The sequence below is a fragment of the Clarias gariepinus genome, chromosome 9 (genome assembly GCF_024256425.1).
Source record: "Clarias gariepinus isolate MV-2021 ecotype Netherlands chromosome 9, CGAR_prim_01v2, whole genome shotgun sequence".
NCBI lineage: Eukaryota > Metazoa > Chordata > Actinopteri > Siluriformes > Clariidae > Clarias > Clarias gariepinus.
In genome coordinates this window covers 15850678-15874155 of record NC_071108.1, presented here as the reverse complement: position 1 = coordinate 15874155, position 23478 = coordinate 15850678, and the positions used below count along the sequence as shown (strand labels likewise).

Sequence of the window (23478 nt, the reverse complement as noted above, 5' to 3'; positions counted from 1 at the left end):
GTTTTTTTTACACCAGGCTAAGTAAACTTTAGAGATTGTTGTAAGTTTAAGATTGTGAAATACTCAAAAGTCACAAAAGTCAGTTTCTCCACATTCTGATGTTTAATGTGACGCTCTTAAATTGTATCCGCTTGAATTTATACACTGCTTCTGGCATACAATTGGCTGGTCGAATACGTGTATAAATAAGCAGGTATACACATATATATATATATATATATATATATATATATATATATATATATATATATAAACAAGTATTTCAGGTATAAGAAAAAAGCTCATTATGTCTAACTTCAGGTTCAAAATGAGGTGGATAACTTTTTTGGCCATTAAACTGTACTGTCTATTTTTCATTTTGGCAAAGAACTCAATCTCTTGACTGTGACTCATCCCCTTATGTGGTGAGTAAAATATACATACTTTTATACAAGTCTGGATACACCAAATAGGATTGCCACATTTAATGTGTAAAATTCACTTTACATTATTCTCATATTGTAGAATATTTAGTGTATGTAGGAAACAATGTCTATGAAAATGCAACTAAAATCACTGACTCAGTATAAGATTTGGTGTAATTAACCCACAATAATAAAACACTTTACTGAGGCAGAGCCAGAGGTGCTCATGCTTAAATTCTACATAGTAGTCCTATTTCTCATTCTCCTTTAAATGACACACAAATAACCGTAAAGCTGACTACAATCTTGACAGATAATAAATTGGTCAATTTATTTATTTATTTTTTTTAAAGATGAATGATTAAATGCTGGAAAGTTTGATTTATTTCAGTAATTCAATCCAAACATGACGCACATATTATTTATGGTGTTTATTTCTTTTAATTTTATTGATTATGGCTTACAGCTAATGAAAACCCATAATTCAGTATCTTAAAAAAATTAATATTCCTTAAGCCCAGTGAAAAGGCATTGACGAATCAGGGTTAGGTCTCTTACCTGCCATGCGGAAGGCCCAGGTTCGATTACAAGCAAATGCCTAATTCCCAGCCACTAGATACAGTGCCGCTCCCAAACCTGGATAAAATGGCAGGGTTGTGTCAGGAAGGGCATAAAACCTGTGGCAAGATGTTGTGCGAATCAAGTGTTCTGCCGTGGGGACCCCTTGACAGGAGCAGCTGAAAGACTAACAACTTAAGACCAGTAAAAACCTTTTAAACAGAGAAATGTTGAACTATTGAAAAGTGTGGACATGTATGGCACAAAATACTCGGTCAGGGCTCCCTTTGCATAAATTACTCCAGCAATGTGGCGAGGCATGAAGGAGATCTGGGGCAGTGCTTAGGTGTTATGGAAGCCCATGTTGCTCTGAATCCGCTTTCAGCTCTTCTGCGAAGTTGGGTCTGATGTCCTGCATCTTATTTTTCATGATATAGATTCCCTGTGGGGTTTAGGTCAGGCAAGTTTGCTGGGGAATCAAGCACAGGGATAACATAGTCCTTATCCTCAGTTATAACCAGATATTAGTACTTTTGGCAGTGTGGACAGGTGCCAAGTCCTGCTGGAAAAAGAAATCAGCACCTTCATAAAGCTGCTCAGCAAAGGGAAGCATGAAGTGCTATAAGATGGCTGCACTGACCTTGGACCTAATAAAACTTAATTTACACTGGACCTCAAACAACTTAGATCCTCAAGAATCTGGGACCCTAATTTCCAAATGACATGCAAAATTTACTTTCATCTGAAAAGAGGACTTCGGCCCACTGAGCAACAATCCAGTCCTGTTTGTCCATAGCCCAGGCATGTGTCAGTTGTAGCCCATGTCCTGGATACGACTGTGCGTGGTGGCTTTTGAAGCACTCACCCCAGATGCAATCCACTCCTTGTAAATCTCCTCCAAATTTTTGAAAAGGTTTTGTTTTATAATCCTCCCAAGGCTATAGTAATCCATGTTGCTTGTGCACCTTTTTTCTTCTATTTAACTTTTCATCAATGTTTTTGGATACACCACTCTGTGTACCAGCTTCTTAAACCAGACTCTTATGTTTAGGCATTCTTTGCAGGTATTTTAAGTTAATTAGCTAATTAGAGTGAGACACCATGAATGTTCAATATCGAACTTAGTTATAATATTACATTTTTAGGGGATGAGGTTTTGATTAGCTGTAAGCTACTTGAAATTTATGTTCTTCAATAACATTTTTACACAAAAATACACAGCCGATATTAAGCTAAGAACTCACTTGTACATACAGTACAACTGACTGGTGCTGGCAAACAAGAGCGCGTCAACGCACTACTACTACTCTGCCTATAGTAAGATATACTCTACTATTTTTTGTAGTATTATGTTTCCTTCGAAGATGTCAGTAGACACACCATCATTGATGCCATCATGTGACAGTGATTTTTTGTGTGTATGTCTTTCATGATGAAGTGCGGATATGATATGATATGATATGATATGATATGATATGATATGATATGATATGATATGATATGATATGATATGATGCTGAATAATACATATACAGTGTGGGAGAAAAGTAAGTAGGCATTGGTAATAAAGTACAGATTTCTAATACAAATTTATTGAAACAAATCGTACATGCACTTTATTACATAGGAAAATAAAAGCAAATCTTTAAATTTTAACATAGGCACTGGTGGCGTTAACCAGTTTCCTTAAACGGCTGGGGATGGCAGGAGGAAACAACTTCTGGAAGTCGTTTGGAATATTGCTAAGAACCTCCCGAATTCATGCCTCCAGTGTGTCTTCCAGTGTGCAAGTCTTTGTCCTGTACACCTCCTCCATTCGAAAAAATCACATGGATTAAAATCTGGACTTTTTAGTGTCCATTCATAAGGTGCATGTCTTCTCAGCCAATGTCTTGGAAAATGCTTGTCTAACTATACACGCCCAGTAAGACCAAAATGATCCAAGTTTTATAGCCATTAAATATTGTCTAGTTCATTTTCACCCACCCTGTAGCAAACATCCGACTACTGTTATGCTCTATATCCCCTCTCGTCGAATCAGATTACTTGGTCATAACTAACTGTTATATTAATGAGTACAAAACATATTGACAAAAGTGAACTTTAATGTTTTATTGACATTTTAAAATTTTATAATGATGACAATCAAGATAAGAATAATTAGGTTATTTCATGTTATGATGTTGCTATACAATAATCAATATTTAGTATGAAGTCCTTCATTTTTCAAAATCTGCTTGATCTGGCTGCTTGATCAGAAAAAACGTCTGCAGGACTCTGGTATCACTTGCTCAATTCATGCCTGCTCAACAGTCTTAAGGTCATCATGGCATATTCACTTTTTAAATGATCTGGCTCTGTTACCACAAGCCTTTTTACTGTCATTCAGTTATTTGCTAAATGTGTATGTTTCCTTTTGATGTTTGATTTTGGTGATTTGCGAATCAGAAACTCATCTCACTGCCATGTGCTTACAGATTAATTAATATTGCAGGTATGGCTCAAGTCCTCAAGACCTGGATTGAAATCACCTTTACATTCAGTAGCATTACAATATCCAGCTCTGTTTGCTGCACATGTCCAAATACAGTGCTTTGTAGTTATTTTTTAGAAGATTAATATTTCTGTATAACAAAATGGTACGTTGAAAAAAAATCAAAACACACCATCATGTCTGCTTGAAGAGTTGCCCTGCATAGCGTAGGAAAAATAATCCAGTGTTTTTATTCTATTGCTTTTATTTCTTTTATTTCTAAATTCTATTTTAAAAAACCTAATGTTATATTCATATATGATTTACATAAAATTCCACTTTAGTTTAAAAGGCAGGGTTTTATTTAGATTACAATATGGGGAGAGGTTATGAAGGGGCTAATTATTTTTAATTGATTTTTTTTTTCCAAAGACAGCATACGAAATCTTTTTTACTAATAAATCGGCCATAAATTTCTCCCTCCTCATTAATACAAGATCGCTGCTAAAATTTATGCAACAAAATACGGTTGTCGAATCAATGCCATGGTGAATGCAAGCTGTAATCTAAAGAGCTAAAGACGGCACATCAGAATGTCCTTTTATTGCCAGGCACTATAGGGTACAATTTACAAGTGCAAAACAATATCAGGACAAGTAACTTCTTACATGATATTTAAATGCATAGCCTGATATTTACTAGTTTGCTCAATTAAACAGTTTAATAGCATGATATAACTTGGTAATGTTAAATATTAACAAATGGGAATGTTAAATATTTATCCATATGTAAGGGATGTCCTACTGATCAAGATGTGTATATATATTTTTAATTTGTGGTATTTCCTATAAATTGACAGGTCACATTAATCCTGCATCTCTTTTAACAAGAGCTGTGTGTGAGGTAGGAGATGCCAAAATTATGAGCAGTGTTGATAGCATGTATTTTATTATAAATCACATTAAACACATATAAAGTTGTTAGTACACAAATATATATATATATATATATATATATATAGAGAGAGAGAGAGAGAGAGAGAGAGGAACTGCTACTGTAGCACATCTGAATATGGAAAATATCTGTATTCATAAAAATCTAGCCGGCAGTATATGAAACAGAAGCAGAGTATTGCAGCGTCTAACAACAATGTTTAAAAGTAGAAATTGTAAAAAGTGTAAGAAAAAAAGCTGAGATAAATCTAACATAAATATTATATTAATGCATAATATATAACATTAAATAATTGGGGCTCCAAAACAGATGGAATTAAAAACTGTGTACCAGACACACAATATATATTTGAAAATGTTCTTTTCACCACATTTAAAAAAAAATTTTTTTTAGAAATGGTAAGTGTAGACATGGACCATGTCAATAATAATAATATTAATAATAATAAATCACAGAAAATTTGGCATGATGCCTTACAGTTAAGTAATTCTCAGACTTCAGTCAGGGTTTAAGGGCTCCACATTTGGTGAAAATCTGCACCACATTAATTTGGCTTATCTTCACCTTTTACTCAAAATCAGCTTTTCACAACCAGACAGCGTCAGAGTCCATTGGCTCAATAATTATATGAAAAAAGGTATATATTAATGAGAAAAAAAGGGTAAAGGATGCTTCTTTATTTCAGCTGACAGCTGGTCTAGACCTGGCTTACAATCTCACATTCATCTTCCTCGTACCACTGCAGAGGAGTTCCATCAGGAGCACGCTGTAGGACCACTTTCTGAGTAGTCTGCAGAGATCCAGAGCAAAAATGTAACATACCTCTGCACATTCATTTTATTATTATTATTTATATCAACAAATATTACTTATTAATTCATACTACTATTCTACTACATTCTTTGGTCTATTTATATTATCTGTTCCATACATGCAAAGTCCCAAATACAGAAATCAAAGTCTTTACCTGTCTCTGAAATTGGATCTTGTGGTAAGGTGGCGGCTCTTGATCTGGTGTGCGTTTAGCACGCGTAGACCCGTGTCGTTCCAGTGGCCGAATCTTAATTTCACCCCCATTGTTGATCAAGTGCCATGTCCTAAGATCATTTGTGACCACATCTCGGGGAAGCAGCCTGCTAGGATGATTGGGATACTCCTTCAGTGAAGGTGTGCGGGTTAGCCTGTGGTACGGTGGAGGGGGTTTAAGTACACGCTTAGGTGAAGTCAATTCTATTTGTTGCTTATTTGTGCTTAAGGGAGTCAAAGACAGGTTCAGCTTTCTTATATCTCTTTCTGGCAGCATCCTGTCATGGATATTAACTTGACTGGGGCTGGTCACAGTTTGTTTGTTTAACTGTTTGTTCAGAGTTTGGTTGTTTTTGGGAAGGTTGTTGGGGGTTGATCGCTGGCCCTGGGACTTGTGTTGAGCGGGGCGCTGGAAACCGTAAGGAGGTGGGCAGGCTTTGCTCAACTCAGATGTTAGCTCATGGCTGGAGGAGCTGCTGTAGGAGGATATGGAGTGCTCTGAGCTGCTGTCCTCTGAGCTGCACTGATACAGACGTTGCACTGAGTAAACCAAGGCAAAATCAGTGACATGGCGACGCGGGAGCTTCGTCCTCCCACGGCTCAGATCTAAGCTCGGTTTGCTTACTTCTGGCTTGGGCCTGGGAAACCTGTTGGAAACATCATAACATTTGAATTTAGTTGAAATAATTCTGTCAATTACAATTATATAATAATAATAATAATAATATATTATTTATAACTTATGTATGGTATGTAATGTATACCTTATATTAGGTTCCCTAAATATTATTCTACCTAATAATGTGGAACTGAAAGCAAATACCAAAATACTGAATTCTATATTTGAATTTCATTCCAGCTTAAAAACAGCAAATGTTCAGTTTATTTTATACAGAAATTTATGATTTCGTATTACGAGCTTAATTAAACAAACTGATTGAGTAACCAGTTCTTAGCTCCTAACCTCAAGTCAATATTTTCTTTTACAAAATAAATGCGAAAATAACTGCATTTTGCTTATTTGCCAGTGTTTTTAATTAAATTGGACCACATAAACTCAGCTATGCATAGCAGACGGTCTGAGGGCTCAGCTATTTTTTTGCCCCATCCAATTTAACCATTGGTTCGTCCCAGACACTAAAGATTTAAGGTTTAAGTACAGTTTCGTCTAATCATGATTAAACTAAATAGCAAAATGCATAAGTAACATTGATTTTAAATTATTGTTAAAAAAAAAAAAAGCTCTTAAATGTGCTTGAATCTAAATCTGTATCATGTGGATTTGCTCAGATTTCATTACCTGAAGGACTGGGAGATGTGGCGGCGCAGTGGCAGCTCCGGGGTGGAGGGGGCGCTGTTGGAGTTATTTTTGCGCATTGCCAGGCTTTTGAACACAAACTGGGGAGCAGGAGGGATGTCATCGAGTCTCTGGTCTAGTGACGATCCTGATGGACTGCTGCAGACACACACAGACACACTCTTCTCACTCTTATTCTACAGTATATAAGATAAACTTACTAACCTGTTGATTTTTGTCTTTATGAAACCATATTGAGCTTGGCAACCATTTAAATTCAGGAGCAACAGTCACTTAACAGCTTCATTAAAACGATCAGAATGTACGCTTGGAATGTGTTCAGCATTTTGGCCACAGGGATCGACCCTTACAGTATAACATTGGAACTTACTGTACTTTAAAAAGCTGTAATATGGTAAAAGAAATAGGCGAATATAGTTTTACCTTGATCTGCTGCTGCTGGCAGAGGGAAGAATCTTTTGCTTCTGATATGGCTGATCTAGACTGGATTCTCTCCATGGCATGTTTTGGACAGGTGTTCGCTCGTATTCCAGGCTAGAGTTGGAACCTGCATGTTTTGGTCCACTGCAATGTGAGAGGCCTGGCACATGCAGGAAACCAGTCACGGAATTCAGAGCCGTCGGGGACATTGGGCCTGGCTCTAAATCTGTTACAGAAAAATGCCTTTGTTTAGATTGAAAATGCTTACATTAAAATTTTAGGCATATGAGAAGCATAAAAGGAATGTGGCTCTCACCATCATCATGGGCAGCAGCGTCAGACAAAGAGCTGTCATCAGATATGCACAGGTCTGAAAATCATAAAAATATTTAGTTGTTAAACTATGTAAAAATATGCATCTGGAAATATATTTTACTATACTTGAATTGCTTTAGGCATTACAGTGTTATATCATGTTTATCATTATTCTGAAGTTAAAAGCTTACTGAATCAATATCTTTGAAACTCCCTATTGGTGCATTCAAAAATAAATAAATAAATAAATAAATAAATAGAATACAATAAAAAAGAATACAATAAATGGTTTTGTGGCATTTACGATTTAACCAAAAGGTTACCAGTCAGGCTAAGATGTACTAAAAAAACTAAAGTAGCTTAAAAGTGAAGGGAGTCAGTCACCTGATATTTTCTGTCAGTATGCACACACTTAATTTATGTACAGTTACTGCCAATACTACCAATACTATAGTACTGACAACTAACAATGTTATTTAAATCATGTGTATACAATTTGTTTTGCATTTATTGAAAATTATTAGAGTGAAAAACACTTTCATTACATGTTAGCTACACTTGCCTTGTCCATTCAGTACAAATCTAAAAATCTTTAAAAATCTACATTGATGTTATGAAGTTTCAAAAGCAACAACACAACGACATAGTAAATACTGGGGGAAAAGCAACTTTTTGGCACAATCATGCAATCCGGGTTAAAGAAAACAGCCCTGACAAATCAGAAACAGAGACTTACCTCTCTGTCTGGAGAAACAGCAAGTCTTTGGTAAGACAGATCCATGGATGAGGCTGTGTTTTAACATAGTTTCCTGGAGCTCTTTCATTTTCTTTTCCTCACGCTTACATTGCTGCAGTCGACTCTTCCTCACCGGCTTGCTGATGTTTTCCTCAAGGGACAGCCTTCGAGCTGCTTCATATATCTGCCTCTGGAGGGCCAGATCCGCCTCAAGTGAATGCAATTCTGATTCCTAAAGAAAGGCAAGAAAAGTGTGTTAAAGTGTAGTCACATGAAAATTCTCACAAATAGCCTGTTTATCTGAGTGAATTAAGTTGAATACAAATCTAAGCATGAAAAAAAAGGGTTTTGTTTTATTACAAAATCTATCCAGTGATGAGAGAAATATCAGCTTTAGTTTCTGTACCTCTCCATCTCCATGGGGAAGCAACCCTTCATCCAGTTTAAAGGACGCGCCAATGCGTCGCCTGATCTGTGGTGGTTTCTCATTCGGCAGCAAAGGATAGTCAGATGACAGCTTTCCAGTAAGTTCCTAAAAAGAAACAACAACAACAGATTGAATGTTACTTTTTTCCTTTAATAATAAAAAAAAACATCAAGGAACAAACTCTGCAATCTGTGGTTTAAGGATTATTGGCTATCAGTGATCGAGCACTTGCACAGTGTACACTGTGCAAAAAGGTTTTATGGGGGAATGATTACTAAATCATACAGTAACTTGGTCCAGTGTGAATAAAAATCACTCATCTTGCTAAAGAGCATCTGTTTCACAACTGCCCACTGCTGACTCGCTCTAATGCCTCTATTGAAGAACAAAAGAAAGCTAAGCATAGGCACAGTGCTACACCCTGCCTATTTGATTGGTCTAAGATGTTTTTGAAGCCACTCTTTATAGAGATCAATCACATCAGCTAAATTATTGCACTTGTAAGGCCATTTTTCACTCACACTAATTGTGTAACCCAACAAATGTTTATTCTTTTATTATGGTTTAGAATCATCAGCATCACAAATGAACTGCAATTACATTATCCATTATTGAGAATGATTTCATTAATATTACTCACTGCTTCTCTGATGCACAGTTTCTTCAGCTCCCGAAGACACAGCTCCAGTCTGTCCTCCAGAGCCTGTTGCTTAAGCCTCATGGCCCGTGTGTGAGTGTTGAGGTCCTTCACGGGAGATGTAGGACTGTCTGGACCTTTAAAAATGACCACAATGCATTTAGGAGGACAAAAGGCTTTCATTGCATAAAGACACTTTTTTTTTTCATGGACACTTGCATATGGTACAACTGGTTTTACATATGAGGTACAACTGGGCAAAAGTAAGGTGCTAAAATTGTGTTGAGGTTAAGCTAAGTAAAGCTAAAGTAACAAACAGGCAGAGATTGTAGACGCTCATTGTTTTTAGTATCATTTTAATACACAAGGTTTACTCCTGTCTACATTGGATGGAGAATCAGTCCTCCAAAAGATTGTTAATATCTGTATATTTCCACAAAGAAACTTAATCTGGATTCCACTCATATGTTTCAGTTTCTAGTTGATACCTGTTGTGGACAGTACTACAGTATTAAATGCACACTGCTCATGCAGCTGTGTCCATCAACACTATTCATACTATACACCTCCTATAGTAGGTTACTATACACATTCTACTCCAATCTACAATGTAGTATTAAGTGCTTACCAGAATTTAGCATGATCCCACTGTCTGAGTCACTGATCTCTTCCTTACAGTCCATAATTCCTGTTTTTGAGATATGAGTTGTTTCGTAGTCTCTGTCAAAAAGAATCAAGGCATGTAATCCAAGTATACTTCCTGTTTTTAACTTGCACACCTTGCTATCATATTGCTCCCAGCCTAGGAATCACTTGTTATTTGTGAACCAAATTTGTGGCATGTGATATGCATAGCCTACCCTTCTTAGGCAAATGCCGAGCGCACTGACTCCTAAGAATATACCTGACAAGAGGCTAGCGAAAGTGCAACTGGTCTCTTTTGGCATATTCACCCATCCTTTAGTGAACATAAAGCCCACACCTCCTCCATTGCTTTAATGTCTCGAACACAATAGAAACACACCCCATAGTTGACTGTGCACATGTGCCGGGGCACATTCTTATATACCGCACCATGGCGACCTGGCCCACTGGAGGCATATGTGTGTGTGCACGCGCTGATGTGCTGATGAAGTGTGTGGGTGAATGTGTTTGGAAAACTAAACACCCCAAAAGAAAACAGATGGCTATAGAAGCACTCCCCCTCTCGGAGCTTGCACCTGTCGTCCCCCCACACTAAAAACCTTCTTTTTCAACTCTAAAGTGGAACAATGTCCAAGGCCTGACTCTGCCTCAGGGAGAGGGTGCTATTATTTCCATGAAGGCCTCTCTTATTTCAAGGATCAGAACATAATTCTTAAAACAAGCTTCAGTGGACCTTAAATAGTCAAAAGTATAAAGAGAAACACCCTTGGCATAATTTTGTACCATAATTATTGCTGCATGATTTTGATTGACCTACTTTGATCAAACTGAAAATTTAAACAGAGTTTAAAGTAATATTTAATACCTTGAATGAAAATATCTTAATTAAAAAACGATTCCAGAAAACTATCTTACTCTGTCTCATGACCAGTTAAAACTAGGTCACACAAAAACAAGGTCTAAATCCTGTTTAAACTAATAGTGCAACAAACTAGAATCACTAGAATTGAAGTAAGGTTAAATTATTGTAGGCTCTTCCACCAGTGGCTTGCATTTCATTGTAAAGTCCCTTATGATTTTATGATCATTCTGGCTATAACTCATACAGGCAGATGCAGTTTTGCACAAAATGAATTTATGCAGAGAACAACTTCTATCTTATGTGGTGCATTTGCTGAACTGTTTTATCAACACAGCAGTGTGGGCAATTTGCTGAGAAGACAGTATTCGCTGGTAGAATATGTCTCAACATAAGAATGCACAGTACACAATTTTCTCAATTCTCCCTTTTTAGCTGTGTGTGTGAGAATGTGGTTAGGACCGTGGGATAAATACCGTCAGTGCAACATACTATTCAGACCACTGCAACTTCTGAAAAAACGCCTGCTATATTTATACTACACTCCGCTCCACCCTAAAAATATGACTTAATGTCTGTCCAATTAGACTCCTAATTGCTCTAAATGAACAAACAGGACATAGCAGTGATCTGCTCATCTGAAGTAAAATGCTGTGATGTACTGACCCACCCATCCTCTTATCTCAGTGAAGCATAACAAAGAGACATCACAGGAAATGGGTGTTTATGGAATGTAGGCTGTGTTGTCTTCTCTGGCTTCTCCACTATGCTTACTTGTAGAGCTGCCATCTTTTGGATTGCATCCGATGCCATATTCATTACCACTGTGGTTAGGGTTTGGAATTCCCAAAGTGGGCTAGATGTTGGAAAGTATGAGAGGAGATTTGAACCCGAACCAGCATGTATGCGTAACCTGTAATTAACTGGGTGCTGAAGTGCGTCTATACTAATGTTATGGGAAAAGGCAAAACGACTTTACAGTATGACTTATTCAATGTCTGGTGAAAATCCCTAAAGTATTAAAAACCAATGACATGCCCAGAACAGTTTTGGTAGAAAAATGCATACATATGGCAAGAAATAAGCCTCCTATGATACTTATTTAGGCTGTAAATAATGCAAAGTGTAAGTCCTTTGTTTAACTGAAGTTCTTAACCCAGGGATGTTTTACATATTGCTCTAAGCCATCATACTTCTTGTTTACGTCAAGACAAATTATAATAATCATTCACAATATTAGAAATGATCTTGTTTAGATTGTCAGTGTAATAAGATTAGTTTAGGACAGTTCAAGTTAAACTGTCATTTACATTATATAGTCATTATGATTTTATTAATTTGATATCCCAGAACTCAACAGGCGCTGTGAAAACATGGGACCTAATTATGCTTATGAATGCAACATCTGCTGTATTGATCTGTGTAATGTAAACACATACTAAAAAAGCTTCTTCATTTAATTGAAAATAACATAAATATAAAATCAATTTTTATTTTATGCTGTATAAAATCCACAAGGTTAACATTTCTAAATATTTGTTTCAGTGACCAACCAAGCAAAATATTGTAAATTACATTTTAGTTTTTGGATGCCAACCCCATCAGCATTTATAATAATAATAATAATAATAATAATAACAAACTGGCATAAGGCCTACTGCTATTATACAGTTCACAATGACATAACTGTTTTAGTTAGTTCACATTAGTAATAAAAAATTAAAACATAGATGATTAAAGATGCTGATTAGAAATATTGACAGATGATATTGTTACAGTAGCTCCAAGTTTCCAAAGATGTAAAAAAAACAAAAAAAACAACAACAACTGATATTTAATATGTTTTAGTCATACCTTTTAAAATTTCACTTCAAGATGAGTCTGTAAATGAGCTTGTCAACTTTTTAATCCATTAGCACAGACGCTCAGCAGGCTGCACACGCATACACACGCATACACACGCGCGCACACACACACACACACGCAGGCACGCCGGTGTAAATGCTGATGAGATGCTGGACCTGCTCAAAGAGACTGCTGCCTCTGGGCCGTACCATTCCGTTTCGAGGTAGAGGGGGGTTTAATATGAACAAGACGCGGATCTGTACAACCCAAAAACGACCTCATTATTAAAAACTCTACCTAAGTAGTTCTGGTTCGTTTTGGATTACTAAAAACGTAAAAAAAACAAATAATAAAACGTTATTTGTTGGTGTGTATAGTGGGTAAAGAATTGTGTGTCCCCTCTCCCGCTCCTCATCCACACTCCGAGTCCCTTTCTCCGTGAATACACACGCTTTTCTGTTGTTAGATTGAATAGAGCAAGCGGGAAGAAAGCGCAGACAAAAGAGCCGAACAAGAGGCGAGTGCCTCAGACAGCTGGTGTATAGCTCTATTGAGCTGATGAAGGGGATGCACAATGAGAGAATGAAATAACTTTATTGTCTCGCCCCTTCTTCCAGCACATCTCTTCAAACATTGTCGCGTTAACCTGAAGCATTTTGTGCCAAGGAGAAAAAAAAACAACAACAACAACAAAAAACTTTCTCTTCAGTATAATATTCTTGGTAGGCTTAAAGTTTCTTACTCCTTTTGTTAATTTTATGGTTTCGTCAGGCTGGCAGATGGTCAGCTCTCTCTCTGTCTGAATTGGAAGATCAGCTAATGAAACAGGGCTTGATTTCCATGAGAAAAGCAGCAGGGAGTCCACAGGGAGCTCTTTATCGATAAAGGCGTCAGAGCGTCTCCCACCTGTGAGTGTATTGGCAGCTTGCGACAAAATCACACACGCACTGCAACAACACGAAGAAAAGTTCCCCTGCCCCCGACCGTGTGTAGTGTGCTGTGTCGTTTAGAACAGTGATACAGGAAATCCATTGTCACAACTGTGTGTGTGTGTGTGTCAGAGGGCACTGTGCCTTAAGTGTAATGGTGAGACCCACATCAGCTGGATTCTTCTCACAGGAAATTAAGGCCTTGAGGTTTGTTCGTAATGGAATTGCTAAAGATTTCTAAATGTTCTTGAAAATGCCCTGCTTAATTTTCTTTTGTTTATGAAAGGGTCGGCGGGTCAAGCCCTAGTTATGCCGGGTTTTCACTGTTGGGCCCTTGAATAAGGCCCTTAACCCTGTCTGCTCCATGGGTGCCTATACTGGCTAATCCTGGCTTCGACCACAGCCTACTAAAAAGGGGGGGATAAGTGAGGAATAAAGAATTTCACTGTGCAGTAATCTTTATGTGACAAATAAAGGCTGAACTTAAAAAATACAACTACTCTTATATTTCTTACATTACTTATATAATTAATGGACAAGGGAGGTTTGAAGAATCAAAAGGTTTTCTCCTTTTTAAATGTAACTGAATACAATGTGTAAACCACTATAATATGCAACACAGAAGAAAAATTGCCTAAATGTCTGTGTGCTGTTATATGACATCTATTCATATTATTAGGTTAAATCTATGCATGAATAACTATACTATTATAATAAGGTTAAGGCATTGGCATTATATTGGCATTAAGGCATTATATTGGTTAAGGCATTGGCCTACAGTTCGGAAGATCCCAGGTTCAAACCCCACAACCACTAAGTTGCCACTGTTGGGCCCTTGAGCAAGGCCCTTAACCCTCAACTGCTCAGATATGTAATGAGATGTAAGTCGCTCTGGATAAGAGCGTCTGCCAAATGCGTAAATGTAAATAATAAAACACATACTTTACTATATTATTAAGATTTAATATTGAGGATGCCAACCCACTGTTTGGCATATATGCACACTTGAAGGCAAATTTGAAAAAGCAAATGGTCTACTTTGGATGCCTTTGGACTGTGGGGAACAACCAAAGAAATTTTCTACTAAGTCTCAGTAGAGGAAACCAACAAAAAAACATGGGAAGAACCAGCAAACTCCACCCACAAAAGAGCGGAGGTGAGATTTGATCCCCCAACCCTGGAGGTGCAAGGCAAAACATATTTGAACAGGACTACATATTTGTAATTCTTAGTCCTGAGATCCAAATGAATCAGTTTGCTGAAATTAAACATGGGAAAGGCTAGGGCAAACGACTTAGTCAGACATTAACCATACAATCACAGCACTGTCACTGTGTTTTTTATTTTGGCTTAATTCAAAATATAATATGAATTGTATTCAAATGTAATTAGTGAGTTTCAGCGCAACACATAACAGTCAGCAAATATTTTGTTCATATTGTTTGTTTCATTAATGGTCCATAAACTTCTCTCAAACCCACCGAAAGCATTTTTTTGCGACTACTTGATTCTTTTTGTACTCTATACACACACGCACAACTCCAAACAAATGCACTCTGTTTAAGCGCTGTTTCGTGAGTCTGAATACTGGTTGATGTATGTTAAATTACAGGAAAGAGGGGTGTCAGATCTCCCTCTTTCGCACCCCTGGGGGAGGGTGGGGGTGGGGTGGATGTTTGACTTTTGCCCCAGTCCTCTGGAATTTACGTGACGGGGAAAATAACCAGAGAGAAATTTGCACATTCTTACTGTACATGCAACGCAAAAAAAACAAACATAAAACATTAGGGTATGTTCTATACCTTTACAATTCCACAATTAAACTGATAAAAACAAACACTAGTTTTTATAGTGTACACTATAAAATCATCATACATGTACACTAATGTACGATGTGTTGCCAAGACTTCTCTAAATGTCTTTGAATGCCATACAGATTTCCTTTCACTGTAAATGAGGAGCCCAAAAATAATTTAGCATGACCCATGTAAACAAAGTGAGGTTCATGGAGGCACAAAACCCACTGAACACTTGTGGAATGAACTGGAACTCAGAGAGCACACCTGGCCTCCGCTTCTGACATCAGTGCCCAAATTCTTGTGCTCTTGTGGTTGAATGAGCAAAACTCCTTACACCCAAAATCTAGTGGAAAGCCTTCACCGAAGACCACTTAAGGGTGTTATAGCAGTAAAGGTGGGGACCAACTCCAGTTGGGTGGCACAGTGGCACTACACCACTTTGCCAGTTAGCACCTTGCACCTCCAGGTTGAGGGTTTGATTCCCGGCCTGGCTCGATTCCTGTCTTTGTGTTTATGGAGTTTGCATGTTCTCCCTGTGCTTGGTGGGTTTCCTCCGGGTACTCTGGTTTCTTCCCAAAGGCCTGCAGATTAGGCTAATTGGTGTTCCCAAGTAAATGAGTATATGTGTGTGCCCTTTAATGGATTGGCACCCTGTGCAGTGTATACCCTGCCTCATGCCCTAAGTCTCCTGTCCTGATAGATAGTCTCTGGGCCCCCCTTGACACTAAATACAGGATAAAGTGGTATTGAAGATGATACGATGGGCTTTGGAGTGGGATGTAAAGTTATACCCAATTTCAAACCGCTTACTGTTTCATCTCTAACATATCATGCTGTCAAAGCAGTAATTGAAACAGATTAAAACATAAAAAAATACTAAGTAGAAATATAACTTTTATGTTGATTCACTTTAACTTGCAGTTTTAAGTAAGTAGATATTAGCTTGTTGCTAGAAACATTGGACAGAAGCTTCTGCTAAATAAATACATGTAAATTGTGGGTGAGATATAAGAATAAAAATAAAATGGTTTCATATTTAGCAATGTTAAAACCCTAAAATCAACTAACACTTGTACAAATATTAAACATGACTAGGAGGTTAACTAGTAATTTGTACAAGTTTTATTTCCCTTCAGAGTTTTAACGTTTAAATATACACTTTTAAAAAAGCCGCTGGGTCACTATTGGACAGAACACGACTGGGTTGTTTTGACACAAGTGCTGGGTTAAACCATTTAACCCAGAATTCTGGGTTGTTCATCTGACCCAACCAGTGAGTTAAATTGACACCTAAATTTGTTAAATATAAAATAAATGTAACATAAAACAATAAAAACAAGAGGCCCCTGTAAATCATTTTTTTTATTTAATACAATGTTTAAACATTTTTATATAGAAGTTGTTAATACAAATCTTATAATGCCAACATGACAAACATTCCCCATCTTAATATTTTAACTATTAGTTATTTAACAATTACCATTACATTTCCTTCAAAATGACACAAAAAAACAAAAACGATAAAACTTTAAATATTATTAATTAAATGTGGGGTGAAAAAACTGTTGTCCTCAAAAATTTTACAGATGAGTACTTGTGTACATGAAGAAACTTGTTGTTCAGCTGGAGACTGAACAAGACTTTTTTCTTTGTGTGGTTAACATTAAGGACAAAAAATCGTTTAAAACAAACATGAATGACCTTCACCAAAGAATCTGTCTCAATAGCATTGCCTCCAACAAACATGGCAAGCCACATTTTTCCACATTTAAACATAAGAGGTGATAACACTGACAAATGTGCAGTGCTAATTGACAAAAAGCATCACTGTCGTATTAGACGCTCTGTTTCTACAGCTGATTGAACATTACATTTCACCACTTTTCTTTTTTGATAGATCCCCCTCCCTATAAGCAACATTCCCCCCACAATATGTATGTAATTGTTTGTTTTACCATTACTGATTATAAAGCCAAAGACGCAGAAGATGTTTTTTAGTGACTGTTAACATGGGTTGCAGCCACTCTGTGCCATTCCACTGCACCACCCAGGATTAACCTGCAATGCAATCCCAGATTAACTAATCCCTGTCAACGGTTAGGTGTGGTCATACAACAAACAAGATGCATACCTGAACTCCTGATTCTATTTGGAAAATATAAAGCTTTAAAAATAGCAAATTTACAGGATAAAGTATAGCTCTAGAAATCTCACATTGTGGTGCCTTGGCATTAGGACCATGACTAGAAAGAGAAGGGCTGCATTGAGAAACATTCATTCATTCATTTTCTATATTCAGTTACGTTTATTTATATTGTGTGTTTGTGTGTGTTTGTGTGTTTTTACAATGGTCATTGTTGCAAAGCAGCTTTACAATCCAATCACAGGGCGTAAACCACCAAACACCAATCCATCACAGGGCTTACATACACACATTACACTCCATTGAGAAACATAATCTATTTATTTTCATCTGTTCATTTAAAAATGTATTTACAAATCAGGTGCTCTATGGGATTAATTGTCCACTATTGCATTTAAGATTTAATTTAAGGCTTTTAAAAAGAAATATTTATATAGTTTCCTTTTCATTATTCTATTTTAAATTCTCAACTATTCCATTTTATTTATTTTTTATTTTATTTTACATTTAAATGGGTTTCGACATTAATTACATTTAAATTTATTTTCTTTTTGGGACCTGAACAGTAGCATATTCAGCGACCCTGAATACAGGATACAGCGGTATAGAAGGTGAGTGAACCGACTATTAAAGCTAAACTTAAAATTCTCTTCTCATTCATCATGATATCGTGGTTTATACCCTGCACCGGCCACACGGAGGCACTGTTCGTTTTTTTGTTTGGTTAGTTACACCGAGGGCTATAAAATGCCTCTGACCCGAAACCGAAATCTCATTGCATGAGCGTTGCTGGGTGAGTGTGTGTGTGTGCGCGCGCGTGTTTGAATGTTTGTGTTGTTTGAATGAATCTGTGGATGAGTGTGTGTTTGTTTAGTTAGCAGCTCATTAAAAAAAATCTACACCATGATCTTATTTGATCTGATCCGCGTTTTTGCCCTGCACGGATTCAGAAATGATAAGAAGAGACACGTTAGCCCGTTGTGGCGATGCGCGTTTGGGCTATTTCTAGCCGGATAGCAGCTTCAGGGCACTGCAGTGGAGACTGTGGTTAGAAATGATGATTCGATCAGATATACTAATGCCGGTGGGATTTTTGGAGGTTTTCCTCCAGTTTTTCCTGTCTGGTCTGTGAGTATAGAGGCGATTCTGATCTTCACCATAACTCCTACTATCACCTGTGTTCTGAGCTAGCTGTGGCTAAACTCGTTTGTTTTTAATTCCTTAGCTAGCTTTCCTAGATTGTACTGCGTGCGTGTCTTACTTTCAGGGCGAAATAAAAAAAATATATTTAAAACAACTGAAAATGCTGTCTTTTTTTGTCTTTCGAGTGGGGATTTTCGTAACTTTTCAAAGCGTCAGCGTTACATTGAATAAAACCCGCCATCCACCTTCCTGGAGTAACCTCGGTTTGTAGAAGCGTTGTGGTGAGACTCTGAAAGAAAAAGATCAAATAACAGCAAGCGACATTACATGAGGCAACAACTTGTACAGCAAATAAAAAAAAAAATCCCATAACTACTGCTGTCGTGTTTTTAGACAAACACATGCGCTCAAAGGTGTAGGAAACGAACCTGCATACAATAAAAACTACTGTAAGGAAACATTGCGATTGATTCCAAGATGGCGGAGTATTTTACTATATGTTCATTGATCTAAAGAGTGAATAAAGGTCCTTCCCTGGTGACGTGGCCACAATATCCCAAAACCTATGCTAGACAGACCGCGCTGAAGTTTGCTTGAATTTGGACGTTAAATATTCGAACGCGTTCCGGGTCTAGACTCCGGATTTGTGCCGGTTATTCGCTACTCGGCGACAGCAACTCGCGCGAGCTAGAGACCGTGTGTAAACTAATATCCTACTGATTAATACAATTAGAAACGGTATTGTTACTGTTAATGTCGGTCTTGGAAGCGAGGGTGCATTATGATTTTACTTTGCATATTTACCAGTAACTAGTAGAAAATTCTATTTTATTTCGAGATCTTCCACGTCGTGTGACCTAGTGTGTCGAAATCCTTTCTAAATGTGTGGCCACTTGTCCTGAAGAGGGCGCAATCTTTCTTTGTACCAACTGTTATGACTTTGCATATTCATAAATATTTTTAATACAATTTTTAATAATATGCTAGATAAACAAAATTTATATAGTTTGAAATAAACCATATTTTGCACAATATATCTGTATAATTTGTTTTAAACTTTGAGCAGGACTTGGTATTCGTGGGTGAAAATGTGATGAAGTGGAAATATTTCTTACCGATCGCTCCCTTAATGCTGTAAATGGAAACTTTTTGAGGATTCACCCACATTCTTATTTTCATATGATCATCATCTTTTGGAGCATCGTCCTTGTTGTCTCTGAAATTTCATTTAAAAATATTTATTACTATTACTGGTATTAGAAAATGTGTATTTCAAGCAAGTTTGCACAATTCTTGCACAATATTTTACATACCTTCGGTCCCCCGTTAAAGTCTCTTCCTGGAACAGGATTTCATTCTTATTCAGAAGAAAATTCAGATGATTATCGTAAACAGCGCTAAGATGGAAGTCCAGGCTGTCTTTTGGAGTCTGAAAAAAAGTTGCTTCTTACTTACGTCAGTGTAATTAAGACTGGTTGCCTTTTTTTTTTCTTTTTTTTTTTTTTACTACAAATAAAGCCTGCTGTTGAAGAGGAACTAAGATCAGCTCACCTCTTTATGGTACAGAACACTTCTCCTCATGCTGGAAAAGGTCAAATTGTCGTTTAAGCGTCTCCACGGATCCTCAGTCTGCGCAATGTGGGTGGGTTTTGTAAAGACCTGTTTCTGTCCATGATCAGAAAGAGACTTTGTTGCGTTAAATTGTATTAAATGCAATAAATTTTCACTAAAACAACGTCAGTAAAATGTTACCTGGCATGTTTTACTTCTGGTTAAAGTGTCATCATTCTCATATTTGGGGAAAGGAAAGGGGTCTCGATCTCGCGTCATTTCTGCAGTTGTTCTGAACTGGTTCATCCAACAACGTATCGTTGTCTTGCCAACTGTTGTTGCGTTGTTGTCTTGACAACTTTTGTGATGTCTTGACAACTGTTGCTGCGAGACTAATAATTAAAAAACCCTGCTCAGCAGTGCCGCTCTGTGGTAAACCGCTTTAATTACATAGTTTTAAAAGCACTTTTAAGGTTTACTTTGCTGTTACTAAATATAAAAAAAAAAAAAATAGCTATAGACTTGTATAGATGTCTATAATTGTGTATTTTCATAGTATTTAATATATATATAGTATTGATATAATATTCAACCTATATTGTACTGATCTGAGCTTTACCTCTGTTAAAACCAATGTGGGTAATCAGGGTGGTTTTCTAGAAAGGTTATGTAACGAACATTATATACATTATTTTTTAACACTACATCCTGAGGTACAGTATACAGCAATAAAATGTTGATTATTGTTTCAAATTGTAAGTTTATTAGGCCCTGGGCATTGTTGTTGACCCCACAGGCTGGGAAATATACAGCAAGCGGGACTTCTGTGGACAGAAACACCTGTGCAGAAGTGATATGTCAGAAGAGGATCAGAAGATCGATTGAGCTGATAGGAAGGCTATGTAATTCATAAAATCCATCTGTACAAACTTACTTTCCCAATGCAAAAAATGTCAAACCATGTGGTGGATGCATGGGCAGGGTGCTTCCCAATGTTTTGGGGTTTTTGTAAGCAAGATTAAACAGGAGAAACACTCTATTATATTTATGGATGTCTTTCCTGATCCAACAGCCCAAAAACGTAAAAATTTGTTATCTGCCACATCAGGCAACAATTACTCCCCACCCTGGCAATATATTTCGTCATTTTTAAGGCAGTTACTTACAGGGTCAATTTTCCAGCTAGACACCCGATCATTATCAAATACCATGGGCAATTTGGGAACATCAGTTACCTTAACCTGCATGTCTTTGGACTGTGAAAGGAAACCGGAATGTCCGGAAAAACACCCAAGCACAGCGAGAACATGAAAACTCCATGCACACAGATGGACCCTGGGGTGGGAATTAAAACCGGAGCCTGGAGGTGCAAGGGAACCTAGTGCTAACCACTAAGCCATTGTGCCGCCATATACTGTATAGGTCAGGGGTAGCTCAGTGGTTCAAGTATTGGACTTTGGTTCAGAAGATCCCAGGTTCATATCCCTCAAGCACCAAATTGTCCCTGTTGGGCTCTTGACCCAGGCACTTAACCCTCAGATGTGTAATGAGAAAAAAAATGAATAAGTGCATCTGTCAAATGCCTGAATGTAGTTGAAGTATATTTGGCTAAAAGTATAGGTGTAGTAAATTTATTAAAGATGTTGCTTTGTATCGGCAAATAATAAACTGTTTTAATATACCTTTTAATCTTGTGGGGTAAACCTTTGTCTCTGCTCCAGGTTGCCACGTGTGTCTGGTTTTATGATGAACCTGGAAGTTTGAAGTCTCCTTAGGAATAAAATTAAATTTAGTGGGTCTCATTCTCATCACTTTCAGTTGGCTTTAACAGTGGCACTGGCTCAGCATGAAAGGAATTGCCATTATTATGCTTATTAGCACAATTTCATCACTAGGTGCTCTGAGGGTGCTGTGTATGCTGTCCTACAATTACACATCTTTAAAGGTGGTCAAGTCAGGGAGATAAGTTCGACTTATCAAACGAATACCAGCACCTGCAAAATCACTGGTCATTTAAAAAGAGTTACTAGCATTTTAGGGGACTTTAAGTTGTAAAATATATTTGCAAGCAACAATGAGCAGGCTCAAGCGCCTGCGCCATCTCCACCCAGGCGCACCACACAATCTGTGTCTTTTAAGCTTTAATGTTAAGACCTCCAAAAAGACAATGCCACCTGGGTGCACCACACAAATGTTTGTGTAGGATGCATAGTGTGTGTGCAGTTTGTGTGTGTGTGTGTATGTGTGGTATTTATGTGTGTGTAGTATGTGTGTAGCATGTGTGTGTATTGTAGTGTGTGTCCTTTGTGTGCATTTTTTTCAAATGACCCAAAATATCTGACTTCATGTTGTTTTGAATGCATGACATGAATAGTACTGAGATTGACATGCATATGTGCAAGTGTTTATGAGCTGTGCAGCAAAATCTCCTGTGAAGGCCCTGAGCGTAGCCCAGACTCGCAGGAGTCATAATGGCAGTGGTTTGTAACATGTGTGCCAATTTTATCCATGTTTTTTTTTTTTTTTTTTTTGGGCCATGAGATCATAGTCATGTCGTCATTGTGCCGATGTCATAGTGCTTGGGTCCTAATAAGAACTATATGATGAACAATTGTTGAATGGATGATGTAAATAGTGGGGCTTTGTCACAGCAATTTAATTAAAATGTTTTCATGTAGTGCTTTAAGCAATGGTCATTGTCACACGCAGGTTTAAAGAATCAAAATACAATTAGGGAAATTAGTATGAAACATGGCGGCATGGTGGCTTAGTGGTTAGCACTGTCTACTTGCACCTCCAGAGTCCTGGTTCGATTCCTGCCAGCTACGATTCCTGCCTCTGTGTGCGTGGAGTTCTCCTTGGTGGGTTTCCTGCAGGTGCTTAGGTTTCCTTTGGTGCTTTGGTGGGCTAATGGGTGTTCCCAAATTGCCCATAGTGTGTTAATAAATGTGTGAGTGTGTGCCCTGCATTGAATTGGGACCCTGTCCAGGGTTTACTTGGCATATGCTCCAGGCTCCCTGCATCCTTGTATACAGTATAAAGCGTATAGTATAGATAATGAGTGAGTGAGTATAAAATGTGTGAAGTGATGGTAGGAAAAACTCCCTGAGATGCCAATGGGAAGAAACCTTGAGAGGGACCAGATTCAATCCTTATTTGGCTGATAATGGAGCCCATCACCAACTCCCTGACTCCTGTATTTCAAACAAGACTCATTCAATCTGACTGAAATCACATTTCCCTTTATTCTGAAGCTTAATGTGAACCTGTATCTGTATGATTGACTGCATTGAGCT

General features: G+C 37.5%; 2 protein-coding genes and 1 non-coding gene across 3 annotated transcripts; 1 reads left to right on the top strand and 2 right to left on the bottom strand.

Annotated features, from left to right (window-relative positions):
• Window positions 1-4672: 4672 nt before the first annotated feature.
• inavaa (innate immunity activator a) lies at window positions 4673-12718 on the bottom strand. The gene is made up of 10 exons (XM_053504589.1): window positions 12627-12718; window positions 9897-9988; window positions 9272-9405; window positions 8611-8736; window positions 8205-8436; window positions 7470-7523; window positions 7157-7379; window positions 6716-6871; window positions 5357-6062; window positions 4673-5179 (listed from the first exon to the last, which is right to left on the bottom strand). The coding sequence occupies exons 2-10, from the start codon at window positions 9949-9951 to the stop codon at window positions 5087-5089; spliced, it is 1779 nt and encodes a 592-aa protein (XP_053360564.1). The 5' UTR covers window positions 9952-9988; window positions 12627-12718; the 3' UTR covers window positions 4673-5086.
• Window positions 12719-18257: 5539 nt separating this feature from the next.
• LOC128530849 (small Cajal body-specific RNA 2) lies at window positions 18258-18643 on the top strand. The gene has a single exon (XR_008361168.1). It is a non-coding gene; the product is annotated as a small Cajal body-specific RNA 2 (non-coding RNA).
• cfap276 (cilia and flagella associated protein 276) lies at window positions 18532-20586 on the bottom strand. The gene is made up of 5 exons (XM_053504568.1): window positions 20384-20586; window positions 20183-20296; window positions 19945-20060; window positions 19747-19847; window positions 18532-18920 (listed from the first exon to the last, which is right to left on the bottom strand). The coding sequence occupies exons 1-5, from the start codon at window positions 20486-20488 to the stop codon at window positions 18850-18852; spliced, it is 507 nt and encodes a 168-aa protein (XP_053360543.1). The 5' UTR covers window positions 20489-20586; the 3' UTR covers window positions 18532-18849.
• Between the last annotated feature and the right edge of the window lie 2892 nt (window positions 20587-23478).

Coding starts and splice junctions, on each gene's coding strand:
- inavaa (XM_053504589.1), bottom strand. CDS start 9,951: ATGGACTGTAAGGAAGAGATCAGTGACTCAGACAGTGGGATCATGCTA. Junction 7,524..8,204: donor CTGTTTCTCCAGACAGAGAG/GTAAGTCTCTGT, acceptor TATGATTTTCAG/ACCTGTGCATATCTGATGAC. Junction 7,380..7,469: donor CGCTGCTGCCCATGATGATG/GTGAGAGCCACA, acceptor TTTCTGTAACAG/ATTTAGAGCCAGGCCCAATG.
- cfap276 (XM_053504568.1), bottom strand. CDS start 20,488: ATGAACCAGTTCAGAACAACTGCAGAAATGACGCGAGATCGAGACCCC. Junction 20,297..20,383: donor CCAGAAGTAAAACATGCCAG/GTAACATTTTAC, acceptor GATCATGGACAG/AAACAGGTCTTTACAAAACC. Junction 20,061..20,182: donor GTGTTCTGTACCATAAAGAG/GTGAGCTGATCT, acceptor ACTTTTTTTCAG/ACTCCAAAAGACAGCCTGGA.